Source organism: Lissotriton helveticus, chromosome 1_1, assembly GCF_964261635.1.
Source record: "Lissotriton helveticus chromosome 1_1, aLisHel1.1, whole genome shotgun sequence".
Lineage (NCBI taxonomy): Eukaryota > Metazoa > Chordata > Amphibia > Caudata > Salamandridae > Lissotriton > Lissotriton helveticus.
Window position 1 is genome coordinate 685,517,207 of NC_136057.1, and position 13,739 is coordinate 685,530,945.

Sequence of the window (13,739 nt, forward strand, 5' to 3'; positions counted from 1 at the left end):
TGCCCCCTTGGTGATTCCAGCACATTGTGGCAGGCACCTTGAGGGCAGGGATAAACTGCATCTCCCATTTCACTATGGAAGCATGCATTACGGCCGTGTAACGCCCGTAATGCATGGTCCCATAGTGAAATATGGGAATGCGACCAAACAGTGTTTGGCTGCATCGTAATGAGGTGGTCCGGACCGCCGACCGGGTGTCCGCTGTGACCAAGTCGGTGCTGGGCAGAAGTGATTCCGCCAAACATCATAATGAGCCCCTAAGTAGGGCAATGGCCATCTAATTATTTGGATTGGATTTATTTCTAATTCAAAACTTGGATTCATTTCTGAACCCCAATGCAGACTAATCAGTGGAAGTCGGTGACTGAGCTATTCCTAGTGTTACTTTCATAAAACCTAGGCCGTCCAAAACAAACGCGAACAAAGTCATACTGGACAAACTCATCAATGTGCAGCATAGTAATAAATCAGCCTTCATAAACGTTCTAGCACCTTAATTCCTAAATATAGGGTCAAACCAGTGTTTTTGTTAAGCAGTATATAATGGGGAAAATAAAAAATTATAACTTTCTCTATTCTTGCCCATCTTACTTGCAATATTGTGCTTTAGCAGACCAGCCAGCACTTTCGTTCCCCAAACGAGGTAAGCCCTACCTTAAGGCAACCTTAAGGCTTAATACAATGCCCTCATATGGACAGGTACTATTTATTCCAGCTGATGTTTGAATGAACAACAATGAACATTACCTAGCACCTTGTGCTGCATCCTTTTCTTATTACACTGTCAGTTTTAATTATATATTGGCAGCTTAAATCAGATAGCTGACTGTTATTTTTAGCTTTTCTATTTTTTTTCCATTGCAGATATTTTCAAAGTATACCAAAAACAGCAACATAGAACCATGAAAATACAAGATAAAATAACAATCCTGAGATATCTGTTTAATCTCTTAAACGGAGTATTTCTGGTAAGCAATTCCACAACCTGTACTTGAATCAAAGCTTTAAAAGAGTTAAAGTAATGATATTGCCCTTGTTTACTTCTTGTAGCTTCTGGGTCTCATACTTCTTGGATGTGGCCTGTGGATTTTATATGACCAGAATAACTTTTTCACAGCTTTGGGTAAGTATATGAGTGACCTCACATGTTTATTTTAAATATTGGATTAAAAATGGAGGTAATACAAAGAGGCACTCACTGTGGATTAATAATCAGAAATGGAAGAAAATCTAGAGATTGGTAAAAGTAAAATGGTACTGTGCTACACCACCTCGAAAGAGAACAGATACCACTTGAGCAAAATGTGACACTCCTCTGGAGTGAAGAGCACCTGCATGGTGTTTCGATTATAAAGATGGGAACCCTGTTATCGCATTGAAGCTCCCTGTTTATTTCTCAGACACTCTTTATAAACATTTCGTAAAAAGCATTGAACTGCTTGCCTCTCTTCTTACCTGTGGACATTGCACATACGCACATGTGGAGCACATCCGTACATCTGTGGCAGAATATTCCTTCAATGCGAGTTGAAAATATACCCTCCGGAGTCTTATCAAAAGTACACTTTAATGGACAAGAAATACTGGAGTATGTAAATACTCAAATAATGAGAATATTCATCTGTTTTTATACGTTAGCGTTTTCCTTGTTAGGTAAAAATTCAATTGAAGTGCAGTGAATTTGTACATAGACATTAGCCAATACTTGGTTCTTTTCGTTTCCTTATCGCGGATCACAGCTTTAGCAGGTGATATGTGTCTGTAAGTAATAGTACAGTCAGAAACATGAAGACAAACCATATTCACATCATATTTTAGTAATGTCTGGATACATTCAGCCTAATGATTATGACCAATGTGAGTGGGCGTTGAAGTTCGTATCCAAAGCTGAGTGACATCATAAGAGATCATACAGACATTTTCGGGTGATTGCATAGTAGTTAGTAGAATACCTTAGAAACATGCAGGAACCATTGAAAAGTTCCACGAGGTATATAGCGAAAGCACAGTCAATTGTGTAATCAGCTAAAAAAAACAAAATGTGTTTATTCTGCGTACCCCAAAAAAATAGTGATCAACCTCCCCTACTGGATTCATAGAGAGTGTTAATTAAAAAATAGAAAATAAAAAGTAATACATCATAGTACTTTCGGTAAAAGCTAAATAGAAATATCTTTGTCAGGTAGAGTCCTCAAATATTTTATTAGGCACCAAATATATACATAATAAATTGCATGACGTTTGCAATATGTTGTAAAGAGAACAAATATCACATGATATATGGGTTAGTTAATATAAGTTAAACGGGGGATTGCCTGGATAGTGTTAATGATGGTAATAGAGAGAGATGGTCTATATGGTTCTACATTTTAGTAAAAATATTTCTACTGATTCACATTGTCTGAACAGTAGTTTGCTATAAAGAGGGGTAAGAAAAGGTAGAAGTAAATTATTTATGCGTTGGTCACTTAGAGAAGTGCCAATAAGAAAAACTATTTGAGATTACAATTGGCTTTCCTTTATAATAATACGTTGCATAATAGGCTTTTTTAGCTTATGTAGAACCTCGTATATCAGTACAATGGTGCATCTTATGCTCTAGATAAAAATAAAGCCTGTCCTTGTTTAAGTGATGTAGACTGTTATGAAGTCCATATAGCAAAACGTTAAGCTGCAAGGTAGAAATAGGGGTACCGTATTAAATATTAGAAGCTTAAATGTGTGCGCAAGGATGTGCAAGTAATTGATGTTGTCCAATAAATGACAAAAGATGTTAAGTGCCAGGTTAGGCAGGTGATACAAGTAATAATATCTATAAATGTAAACTTCTTTAAATTAATTGTTATAATGTATATTTAAGGTGTATCCTCAATCATAAATAATAGTGCGTTAAGAATACCAGAGAATGGAGTACAAATTCAAAGTGTTGAAACCAAGCTCTTCCCAAGTTTACATTACTAGTATGTATAGATATTTTTACAGGAGAAACCCAACAACAAAAGGCAAGCAGTGCCTGAAAGCTGCGTTGTAACTAGTGAAGTTAATCCTAAACTATTAACTAAACCTATAATGTAAGCTCCAAGATGGCATGCCTGTTCTTTACCACTGTAGGATGGTACCGTTGCATCATTCTAGTTCCAGTGCCTCAAAGGCATAGTCAGTTTAAACTAAGTGGCAAATGCCATTTTACTATAGCATGTAAACCTGGAACTTGATGTTGTGTTACTGTGTATTCATAGTCACAGTAGTTTCCAATTTGACATGAGTAGTGGGCAGTATCTCCTTATGAAGAACTTATTTGTAACAATTCTTAAAGATATTTTGCATTTTGATTAAAAACTATAAAAATTGAGACATGCTGTAACATGTTTTTATCTGTATGGTAGAAAACGTTATTTGTTGCCTACTAGTAAGGTAAGTGCATAATGTGGGGTATCCATTCAGTGAACATGCTGGCAAGTTCATGAGCTCATGATGGTGGCATAGTTTCTTAATTTGCATGCAAATCACAACGTTTTTGTAGTGCTTTTTCTTTTAGTCTGCTAATATATATGTTGAAACTCGGGAGAGGAGATGTGACCTGTCTAGAACAACTAGCTTTGGAACAGGGAGGGTTAGGTTTGAATCCTGGCCTTGGTTAAACATTCTGTGATTCTGGGCGAGTAATGTATCGTCCTTTGCATAAAAAAGTAAAGCAAATATTTAAAATAGTCTGGGTTTCTTTGTAAAGTACTTGAATGCCCTTGGGCCAGGTTTGCACTATATAAAACTTCAATAAAAGAAATTCAGTCAGTGGGATGACCCATGTCCTCATCCTGGACCTACCTGATTCCACACACACTCTATTCAGCGAAATGTAAGTTTTCTATTGCTTCCAGTTGGGTCTTGCTTCACATTTAGTAGGGTGTGCAGTCTTACCGTGATGGCTGTGTCCTCATGGTGATATTGTGCACAATGCTTGGCTAGGGTCCATCAGGTGTCCGCATTTCAGTCCTTTAACTTAGGGGACTGATTGTACTTCCCACATTAATGAGCTACCAGCCACAAAGTAAAACATATGTTAATAACTTAAAAAACAGTAACGTAGTCCCTGTTATAAAATTCCCTTGTAGTGGGGAACTTGAATTTTTTGCACTTGTCAATTGCAAATATTCACATACTTCAGTGACTACATTTATGAAATCATTGTTTGTTCTCTGTTAAACATTTTGTAAGTAGGAAACATCACATTCCTATTTGTAAGTTCTTATCTGAAAATTCTATTTGTTTTCTTACTGAGAAATGTCCTGATTGTTGGATCTTTAGCTAGCAGATTCCATTGTTAAGTCAATACCTTACCAATCTCTGGATTTTACTTAGCGAATAAATTGACACGTTTTTTAAAAACACATTTTTGCGTCAATGTTGTCATTCTATTTTATTGTTTTATCCACAGTTTTTCTTTCCCTGAGACTCTTTTTTAAATATCTGGTGTACAAGCTTGGAAAAACCAGTCAAAAGTAAATTAAACAATCCAAGCAAGGTCAAATAACTTAGTACACCAATTAAACCACATTATAGTGTAATTTCACAATTTAACATATAGTCAGTACACTCCTAATCAACAGATGTGGTAGATGTGGTAGATATTCTGCATATTCCTGAGTCTAATGGATATTAAGTACCATTGTATCAGGAGTTTGTAGGAATTGTGTTGCCAGCACATTGGGGAACTTTGATGCCCTTCACGAAATGATAGTTGATGTCACTACTGAGATCATGGTTTTGATTAATTGTGACATGTTGGATATCAATTCACATCAGTTATAGTCTTGGCTGTGCCCCAGGTGATATTCCAGGGCACTTGTTATCATCATTTTCTTTGAAGAAGTTTTCTCTCATTGAAGCCATTAGAACGGAGTCATGAAATAAAAGATCATCAATATCCCAGTGTATCGTTGGACTTCGAATGTGTATAGGGCTTTTAGTGACAGCATTACAAGTGGTCAAACAAAATGTTAGTACTAATCTTGATGTCCAGGACTTATGGGGATAGATGCGTGTATGCTTACAAGAAATTAGTTCTTATATATAATTTATGGACACTGGAACAAAATGTGTATTCCTTTCCATTAACATGCTGAAATCACAAAATAGCCTATAAATTAATGTCTTCCTGTTAGAAATGAGGGCTTCTAGTTGGCAATGGGATGCACCCAGTCCAAGAAGGGACCCTTCCTTCTAGACAGGGTAAGGGAGTTACACACCCAAGATAACCCCTGCTCACTCCCTTGGTAGCTTGGCACAAGCAGTCATGCTTATCTGAGAGATAAGTGTAAAGCATTTATATATAAAACACACAGTAACACAGTGAAACCACTGCAAATGGACGCCACATCAGTTTAGAAAAAGAACCAATCTTTATCTTAACCAAAAAATACCAAAATGGCAACAATCCAACAAATGTAAGCAAAGCTATCACTTTTTTGAAAGTTTAAGCAAGTTTGTCCATAGAACTCCATTCGTGCATTGATTTTAGCACAAAGTACCTTTGATGCGGCAAAATCCAAGACAAAAAACAGCTGCAGAAGAGGGAAGCATCGTAAAAACACAAGCGATACCGCGATTCTGGAGTCCCAAGGGAATGGAGGCATCATTTCTGCTGCACACAGGAGAAGTATTGAAATGATGTGATGAATTCGGAACACGCAGCTTCGGCTCCTTACGGCATCACTGGAGACTTGGCGTACAGGTGCGATATGTGGAAAATTAAGGCGTGCTAGGTCGATGTGGTGGCGAAACAGGCGCTGCGTCGATTTTCACAGTTGTGGACAGGTGTTGCACTGATTACTGCAGCTGCACAGCAGGGCCTGCATTGAAGTCAGAGTGGAAGTCTCGGATGTCAGAGACCCAATGCTTTGGGACATGGGCTGCAGCGATATTGGAGCCGTGGAAATGGGCAATGCATCGATTTATCGGTTGCAGCGATGCATTGGTTTTTCAACCACACAGGAAGCTTGCAGTGGAAAACACAGGTGCTGAACATCGATGCATGGAATTTCAGTCCTTGAAGCAGCAGAAACACCTCCAAGGGCTGTGGAAAAGTAAATTTTGCCATGTTCTGTGTCCCTACGTGTCATCCATCATATGTTATGTGTGCATGACCAATATGCATATGTTATTCCCCATGTCCGATTAATGACGCAATTATAGTTGTGTCCACCTCTAGTATGCCAGTTTCCAGTTCTCGTGAATACTACGAATATCAGGCCTATGTAAAATAATGTTGCCACGTTTCTCAGTGTGCACGTTATTCCATTATAAAGTCCCCGTTTCTAGGCCTCAAAAGGGCCTGGACATCAGATTCAGCTCCTGTCTCCTGAAGTCTCGCTGAGGAGCGATACAGCCCCCACCTGTATCCTCGACCTTTCACTTACTTCCTGCCTCGCAGTGCCCGGTGCAGCTTGGCTCTGCCTCTGAGTCTGCCAAAAGTATGTTATAGTTCCAGTTATCAGTTCAGTCCTCCTTCTCTGCATTCCTAAGCTACTGAACTGCATCAATAGTTTCCGTCATTGTCTAGCCTTCTCGTCTCCACTTTAGAGAAATACTGCATTTAATGGTCATTTAATATTCTTCATCACGCACTACATGTAGAATAATGCATGGTCCAGTCTTAGAATCAAGTTAGCCTTTCCCCTCTTGACTTCTAGTTTATATCAACATGTTCCCTAAACATCAGATACTAGATAGGGTTTAGGTACATGTCGCTCCGACCCTCCAGACTTTAGTCTCTGCTCCTAGCACAGAGTTCATAGCCCCCAGCTTCTCCTCGTAACACGTCATTGCCAGTTTGCGCGCACCACCAGGTTAGAGGTCCCGGCTCCTTAGGTAACCCCCTCCAATGTTTCCGCCCCATTCATGACATATTCTGTTACGTCTGCACCACATGTCTATGTATACGCCCAGTTACACCTCTTTTTACTCTTATCTTTCGCGACTGCTACGCGTCACACCCACTGCTACGCCTACCGCAATGTAATGCTATGTGTTTGCGCTATGTATATATGCTCGTGTATTGTTATTAAAAGTTAGCGCGCTCATCCCAGACCCAGCCCCAGCAGCTGCTGGGCCCCTGTTCCTATGCAGGTTGTCCTGCTCCTGTCCTTATGCTGTATTAAACCTGCAAAACTCCTACTACCTCGAATCTTGACTCTTATTTATTGAGCTATCTGTTATGATATATGTCTAGTCAAAAATAGGGTATTATTTATTTATTTACCACATAATGGCGCCCGAACAGGGACTTGCCCTTTCCCCACGCGTCGGTGAAGCCACGCCGACCCCCTGACCCTCTGCAGTCGTGACGGAACTCTTCTGCGCAGTGGCAGATATTTCTGCTCAAGTATCCCTCAGGCCCACGGAGGAGACGGAGGAGGCGGTCCAGCATCCAAACGAGACGGTGGAGGAACGCGGCGAGTTCCGACCAGAGCCCAAGCCAAAAGTCCAAGGTCCGAGGTATCCGGAGGCCCACCCGTAACTGAAGTCCGAAGTTCGTCGTCCGTCGTCGTAGCAGTCCAGTCCAGTCCAAGGCCTTTCCGTTCTTGCTGCCCGGTGAGTACCATTGCTGGGGTAGTATCTAGACAGGGTCAATCTAAATTGACTCTGGTCCGTGGGTTGGTGGTACCCAGGCCCACTAACGAAGTGTTCACCTAGGTGGATACGGGTCTTGATGCGTCCCTTTATGGGACCGGTATGTTCCGTACTGTTTCAGCAGTGCATCCAGTAACTCTAGTCTGTTCCGTTCTCGAGAAATTCTTGTGTTTCTGTTCTTAGTATTCCAGGTATTATTCTGTCCGAACTGTAATGTTATGATGTTGTTCAATGTATTTCCAATGTCGTGGTATGCCTGAATTGTTTTCCCAATTGTTATTGTTCCTCGTCTATTGTATTGTGTTCCGATTCAAGTTTACAATGTCTCTCTTTTCGAGACTACGTCAGTTAAAAACTAGAAAGGGTTTGTTAGAAGAAGCAGTTCCTGTCCCGCCCAGGGACAGTCCAGGTCATTTTATGTATCAGAAACATGGCATAAGCGCCATATTGTATCTAGATTTATGGGTAGATTATACCAAACAGTTAGAAGAAAAGTATAGATGGCCCGTATCGGGTACATGGGATGCCGAATGCATCATGCGAGTAGAAGAAGCATTATGGAAAAAGAAAGCCAGACAGTCACAGAAAGATGCCATCGAGTTATGGCGGAAAGAAGCTCATAAAAGAACCGAAAAAGAAATCAGAAAGACAGAACTAAGTAGAGAATCCCAAGAACGAGCCCAAGAAAGAGAATTAATCGAGATAGGTGAACGAGTCAAAGCCGAACAATCAGACAGGCAGAGGAATGCCCTCATTAAGGGTATGTATCCTCTTCTTGCCGAGGGCTTGCCAAAAGCGACCCCAGAGGCATCCAGTAATTTTCCGCCACCATTAGTTCCGACCAAGTTACGTCACAAACCGACCGCAGCTGATATTTTTATTTCGTCCTATTTGGACGACACAGTCCCCGAATATGCAAATCCTGTTCACGCTCCGCCAGTCCCTGTAAATCAGGTAATTCCTGCTCCTCCAGACACCGGGGTGCCCTTAACAGTCCCCCCGGGTCAGCCCGCCATACAAGTCCAGCCCACGTTACAATTACCGACCCTGCCAGGACGAAAAGCATCAGTTGATGATTCTAGTTTAGGGGCCGCAGGAGGAGGTCTTCCTCAAACCCCGCCGCCATACAAGCGTTTATCAGCACTCGAATTACATGCTCAAGCATCACAGCGTACTCCCAAGAGTAATAAGTCTGTTGCAGAAATCAGGCAAACCCTTGGCGAATGTGTCTATGACCCAGTTCCAGGCGAATTTAATATGGTTTTATATTCCGTACGCATAAGGAGGGTGACCGAGTATCTAGTCACCTTGCCGAATATGAAAGAAGATCTAGACAGAATATATCGTTTCATCCGTACAGGGGATGATCCAGAAAGTATTAGTGATGCCATGTCTCAAAGGAAAGCCGAGATTCAGCGCATGATATTAAAGTTCTTAATTAATTGTCTAATAAGAGAACAAGATTACCCGTCTAAAGATCCAGCCGAAATGAAAATCCTGACAAAGTGGAGTGATAATATAGCCGAAGGAAAGCACAATACCATTAGTGCCATGGAAAGTATGTACAAGAAAATCCGTAGAGAGATAATAAAGATACACGAACAGCGTAAAGCAGCACAAGTAAGCGAGAAAGAAAGTACCTCTGATCCTGAAGAGGAAGACGACGAGAATACTGCCAGAATAGCGTATGTAGGAAAATCTAGATTTCCAGATCGCCATTTACGTCTAGAACCCAAGTCTATTTTCCATCATTCAGCACCAGAACAAGGTTCCCTAGAACAAGTATTTCAAGCTACCGATCACATTCTGAAATCACGAATCGGTTATAGTGAGTTAAGTACTATGCATGAACAGGAATTAGTGCGATCAGCAGTCCGATGGATTACTGATTCTATCACTTTTCCAGACGAAATAGTGGCACAAATGTTTCTGAAATTGCCCCCAGCCGAGCAGCGACTGGTGGGTATGTATATGATTCAGTACCTCATTACTCTGTATGAGGGTCAGCACTCTGATCCAGGTCCGTTACATGATATCCTGAACGAGTTACTCCAGTATAGATGGAGAGGTCTAGGTACCGATTTAATTAGTGTCATTCTAGAACAGCGTCACAAATATAGAACATTCTTGAACCCGCATTTTGTTCATGTCTCACCCCCAGAAAGTAAATCATTCTACATAGACAGACAGAATCCGTTACGAGAAGTCCACCCAGTCAGAGGAACGGGTGGCGAAATGCAGCGAGTGTTTGTATACACTCCGATCACAAAGATGGAACTCCTCGAGATGAAGAAATTAATTCCCTGTCATGACAAAGATCCAGCAGGGTTCCATCGAGAATTAAAAGACATGCTCCGTATGGGAGAATACACTTACCCAGATATCATTAAAATGTTAAAAGTTCTGCTACCCGCAGGGGTGTATGAAAAGCTAAAGGAAAAAGAATGGGAGGTGGGAGAGAAAAAGATAGATTGGGCAGTCCTAGAAGCAGAAGATAAGATACGCGTACCAGGTACTGGTCTAGGAGAGAAATGTAAAGAATTACCAGAATTATTAATTCAAGTTCTACCCAGATTATTAACAACTAGAAAAGAAGACTGGGATGCAATCTCAGCCTGTAAACAGAAACAAGACGAAGATATTAGTGATTTTTATTCTAGATTTGAAAAATGTTTTAGCATCAACAGTGGCCTCAAGACGAGTAGTGAGTCATACCCTCACCTTTTTGTTACTAAATTAGTCGAGAATTCAAGCCCACCAATTAAAAACCGAGTTCTGAAAGTCGAAAGTACCTGGCAAGCTAATACTCCGTCCCAGATGTTGCAAATGCTCCAGTACCACCAGAATAGAATCAGGGAAGAGCAAGAACACGAGAGAAAACGTATGAAAGACACGAAAATGAAAGTGCTAGTTGCACAATCTGTTCCTCAAGACAGTCAGAAGAGGGGTCCGAATCAAGCCAGTCATCCTGCAGCTCCCGTTAAAGGGAACTGCAATTATTGTAAACAGCCAGGTCATTTTATAAATGAGTGTGCAGTTCTGAAACACAACATAGCTACTGGTAAGACTAAAGAAAGACCACGTCCGCCTAGACAGGAACAAGTTTCACAGATTCCTCAGCCACAGAATGCACCACAGACAGTTACAGCACCGCAGCCTATTGCTGCAACACAGCATGTTACATCGCAGATGTATCAGTATGCACAGTCTGAGTATCCAGAGTACCAGCCATATTCATGAAACAGCCTAGAGAGGGAGGTAGGCTTGCCTCTCATCGAGATACCTGTAGATCAAGAAGGCCCCTATGTTCACAGTCAAGTATTAGGGAAAGACAGAAAGTTTTTGATTGATACAGGGGCAAGTAGGACCACAATTAGTCATGCCGAAGTTCCAGGGGCTCCGCTCTCAGGCTCAAGAAATGTTTCCCTTGGATTTTCAGGAAAGCCTATCGTTAATGAGATTTCAAAGCCAGTTACTCTAGAAGTAGGTCCATTGTCCCGCACTACTGACCTGTTACTTACTAAGTCATGTCCAGAAAACCTATTAGGCATTAAAACACTGAAAGAATTAGGTGCGGTTATTTGTTGTTCCCCAGAGGGAATACGTCTGTTCCTACGTGACTTTAAGGGTCACTATGTATTACGAGATTTTGATTCCAGACTGTCTAATGTTCCGCAGCATTTATGGGCGCAAGGTCCAACTGATGTAGGTTACATGCAAATCACACCCCATCGTGTGACCCTGAAACCAGGTGTAGTGTTACCACGAATCAGGCAGTACAGATTGCCACCTGAGGCTGTAGCAGCCTTATCCAAAATTATAGACGAGCTCATGGCTCAAGGAGTAGTTGTAGAAACTGACTCCAATGTATGTAACTCTCCGATCATTCCAGTCATGAAACGTACTGACCCAAATGCACCCCCAGTATATCGATTAGTGATTGACTTACGAGAACTTAACAAATGTATTATTCCGCAGTACCCAGTTGTCCCAGACATCTCCTCCCTGTTAACAGCCATTGATTCTGAAGCTACGTTCTTTACAGTAATAGACCTCAAGAACGCATTTTTTAGTGTTCCAATTCATCCAGACAGCCAGTTTCTTTTCGGATTCTGTTTAAATGGAAGGAGCTATATGTTCACACGCGCTCCTCAAGGTTTCACAGAAAGCCCTAGTATTTACAGTCAAGCACTTAAGAGGCAACTAGACAACATTCACATGCCAACTGACACTGCCCTGCTCCAGTATGTCGATGATCTACTGATCACAGCCCGTTCTGAACGTGATTGCGAGCGTGCGTCACTGAGGGTTTTGTATTTCCTAGCCGAGATGGGGCACAAGGTGTCCCCTTCGAAGCTTCAATTCTGTGTCCAGCAAGTGGTCTACTTAGGACACTTGCTGTCCAAGAGGGGTAGGCAGTTGACACCAGACCGTATCCAGTTAATAGCGAGTCTTCCCCAGCCCAGGACCCAGAAGGAGGTACGTGCCTTTATCGGCCTTACTTCTTATTGTAGACAATGGATTCCACAGTATGCATTTCTAGCCAAGCCACTGATACAGTTAACGACACAGGAGGCAGCCGTATGGACTGTTCTCCCTTGGACATCTGAACATACACTTAGTTTCAACGAGTTAAAGAAAGCCCTATGCCAAGCTCCAGTTCTAGCTACACCGAACTACAGTAAGCCTTTTACACTTTTCGTTACTGAACGTGAAGGTACAGCATTATCTGTTCTCACACAAGATCAAGCAGGACAATACAAGCCCTGTGCTTATTTTTCGAGCACATTAGATCCGGTCGCCCAGGCGTTGCCTGCGTGCCTCAAGTCAGTTGCAGCCACAGCACTAGCTATTAGACAAAGTGATTCCATAGTCTTAGGACATACCTTGACAGTACAAGTTCCACATTCCGTGGAAGTTCTTCTAAACCGAACACAAACTCAGCACTTGACAATTGCACGTTTAACAGGTTATGAATTGACACTGTTCCAGCCACACATAGAAATTAGACGCTGCAACGTCCTGAATCCTGCTACACTGTTACCACCAGTTAATTCAAATCCTGACCCACATGACTGTGTGGAAGTAGTCAATATTACGACAAAGCCAAGACAAGACCTGACAGACATTCCGTTACCAGATCCTGACCTGACACTTTATGTGGATGGTTCATGTATGAGAACTAGTACAGGAGAACTAGTCGCCGCGTACGCAGTGACTACTGACACCGATGTTATTGAAACACACCGTATTGATACCCTGTCCGCTCAAGCAGCAGAGCTAGTTGCTCTGACACAAGCCTGCATACACGCCAAGAACCTGAAAGTTAATGTTTACACCGATTCACGTTACGCATTTGGAGTTGTACACGACTTCGGAGTGCTCTGGCAGGAGAGAGGTTTCATGACTTCTCATGGAACCAAGATTCAGCATGGATTCCTCATTCAAGCTCTGTTAGATGCCATACATTTACCGACATCCATTGCTATCATGAAATGCAAAGCACATACGAAAGTCACTGACATTATTTCCCAAGGTAATGATCTAGCAGATCGCACAGCCAAGCTTACAGCACAGACTCTAGACATTCCAGTTAACCTGACACACACTCCAGATCCGATTACATGTATGACAGTTAAGGACCCCACTCAAGATGTCATAGATATCCAGTTACATGCTACTCCCGATGAAATCAAGAAATGGTCTGAACAAGGAGGGGTCCAGACAGATCAAGGATGGTTAACGAAGGGTAGAGCCACATGGTTTCTCCCCGACTCTATGGTTCAAGTCATCATTAATACCGCACATAGTCCAGCACATTTAGGAGAAAAAGCTATGTTAGACAGTATCCAGAACATTTGGTTCAACAAGCATTTACGAGCTGCAGCCAAGCAGAAAGTCCGTACCTGTATGATATGTTGTCAGTTTAATCCAGGTAAAAGTGTCCCGGTGGAACAAGGTGGTTTCCAGCCTCCTGACCACCCTTTTGAGGTCCTCCAGATGGATTATATTCAGATGGAGCGATGTCGAGGTTTCAAGTATGTCCTTGTAGTTGTATGCGCTTTGTCCAGATGGACAGAAGCATATCCAGTCCCAGATTATACAGCCGC

At 41.8% G+C, this 13,739-nt stretch overlaps 1 protein-coding gene across 3 annotated transcripts in view; it reads left to right on the plus strand.

The window, feature by feature from the left end:
• Positions 1–13,739, plus strand: part of TSPAN19 (tetraspanin 19) — a 361,288-nt gene that overhangs the window by 39,914 nt on the left and 307,635 nt on the right. For all 3 annotated transcript variants that reach the window (XR_013606926.1, XM_078674223.1, XM_078674222.1), the window contains exons 2-3: positions 865–968; positions 1,051–1,123. Coding sequence is in view for 2 of the 3 variants with exons in the window: in XM_078674223.1 (XP_078530349.1) it covers positions 903–968; positions 1,051–1,123 (139 nt within the window). In the remaining variant the exon portion in view is untranslated. The remainder of the gene's footprint in view (positions 1–864; positions 969–1,050; positions 1,124–13,739) is intronic.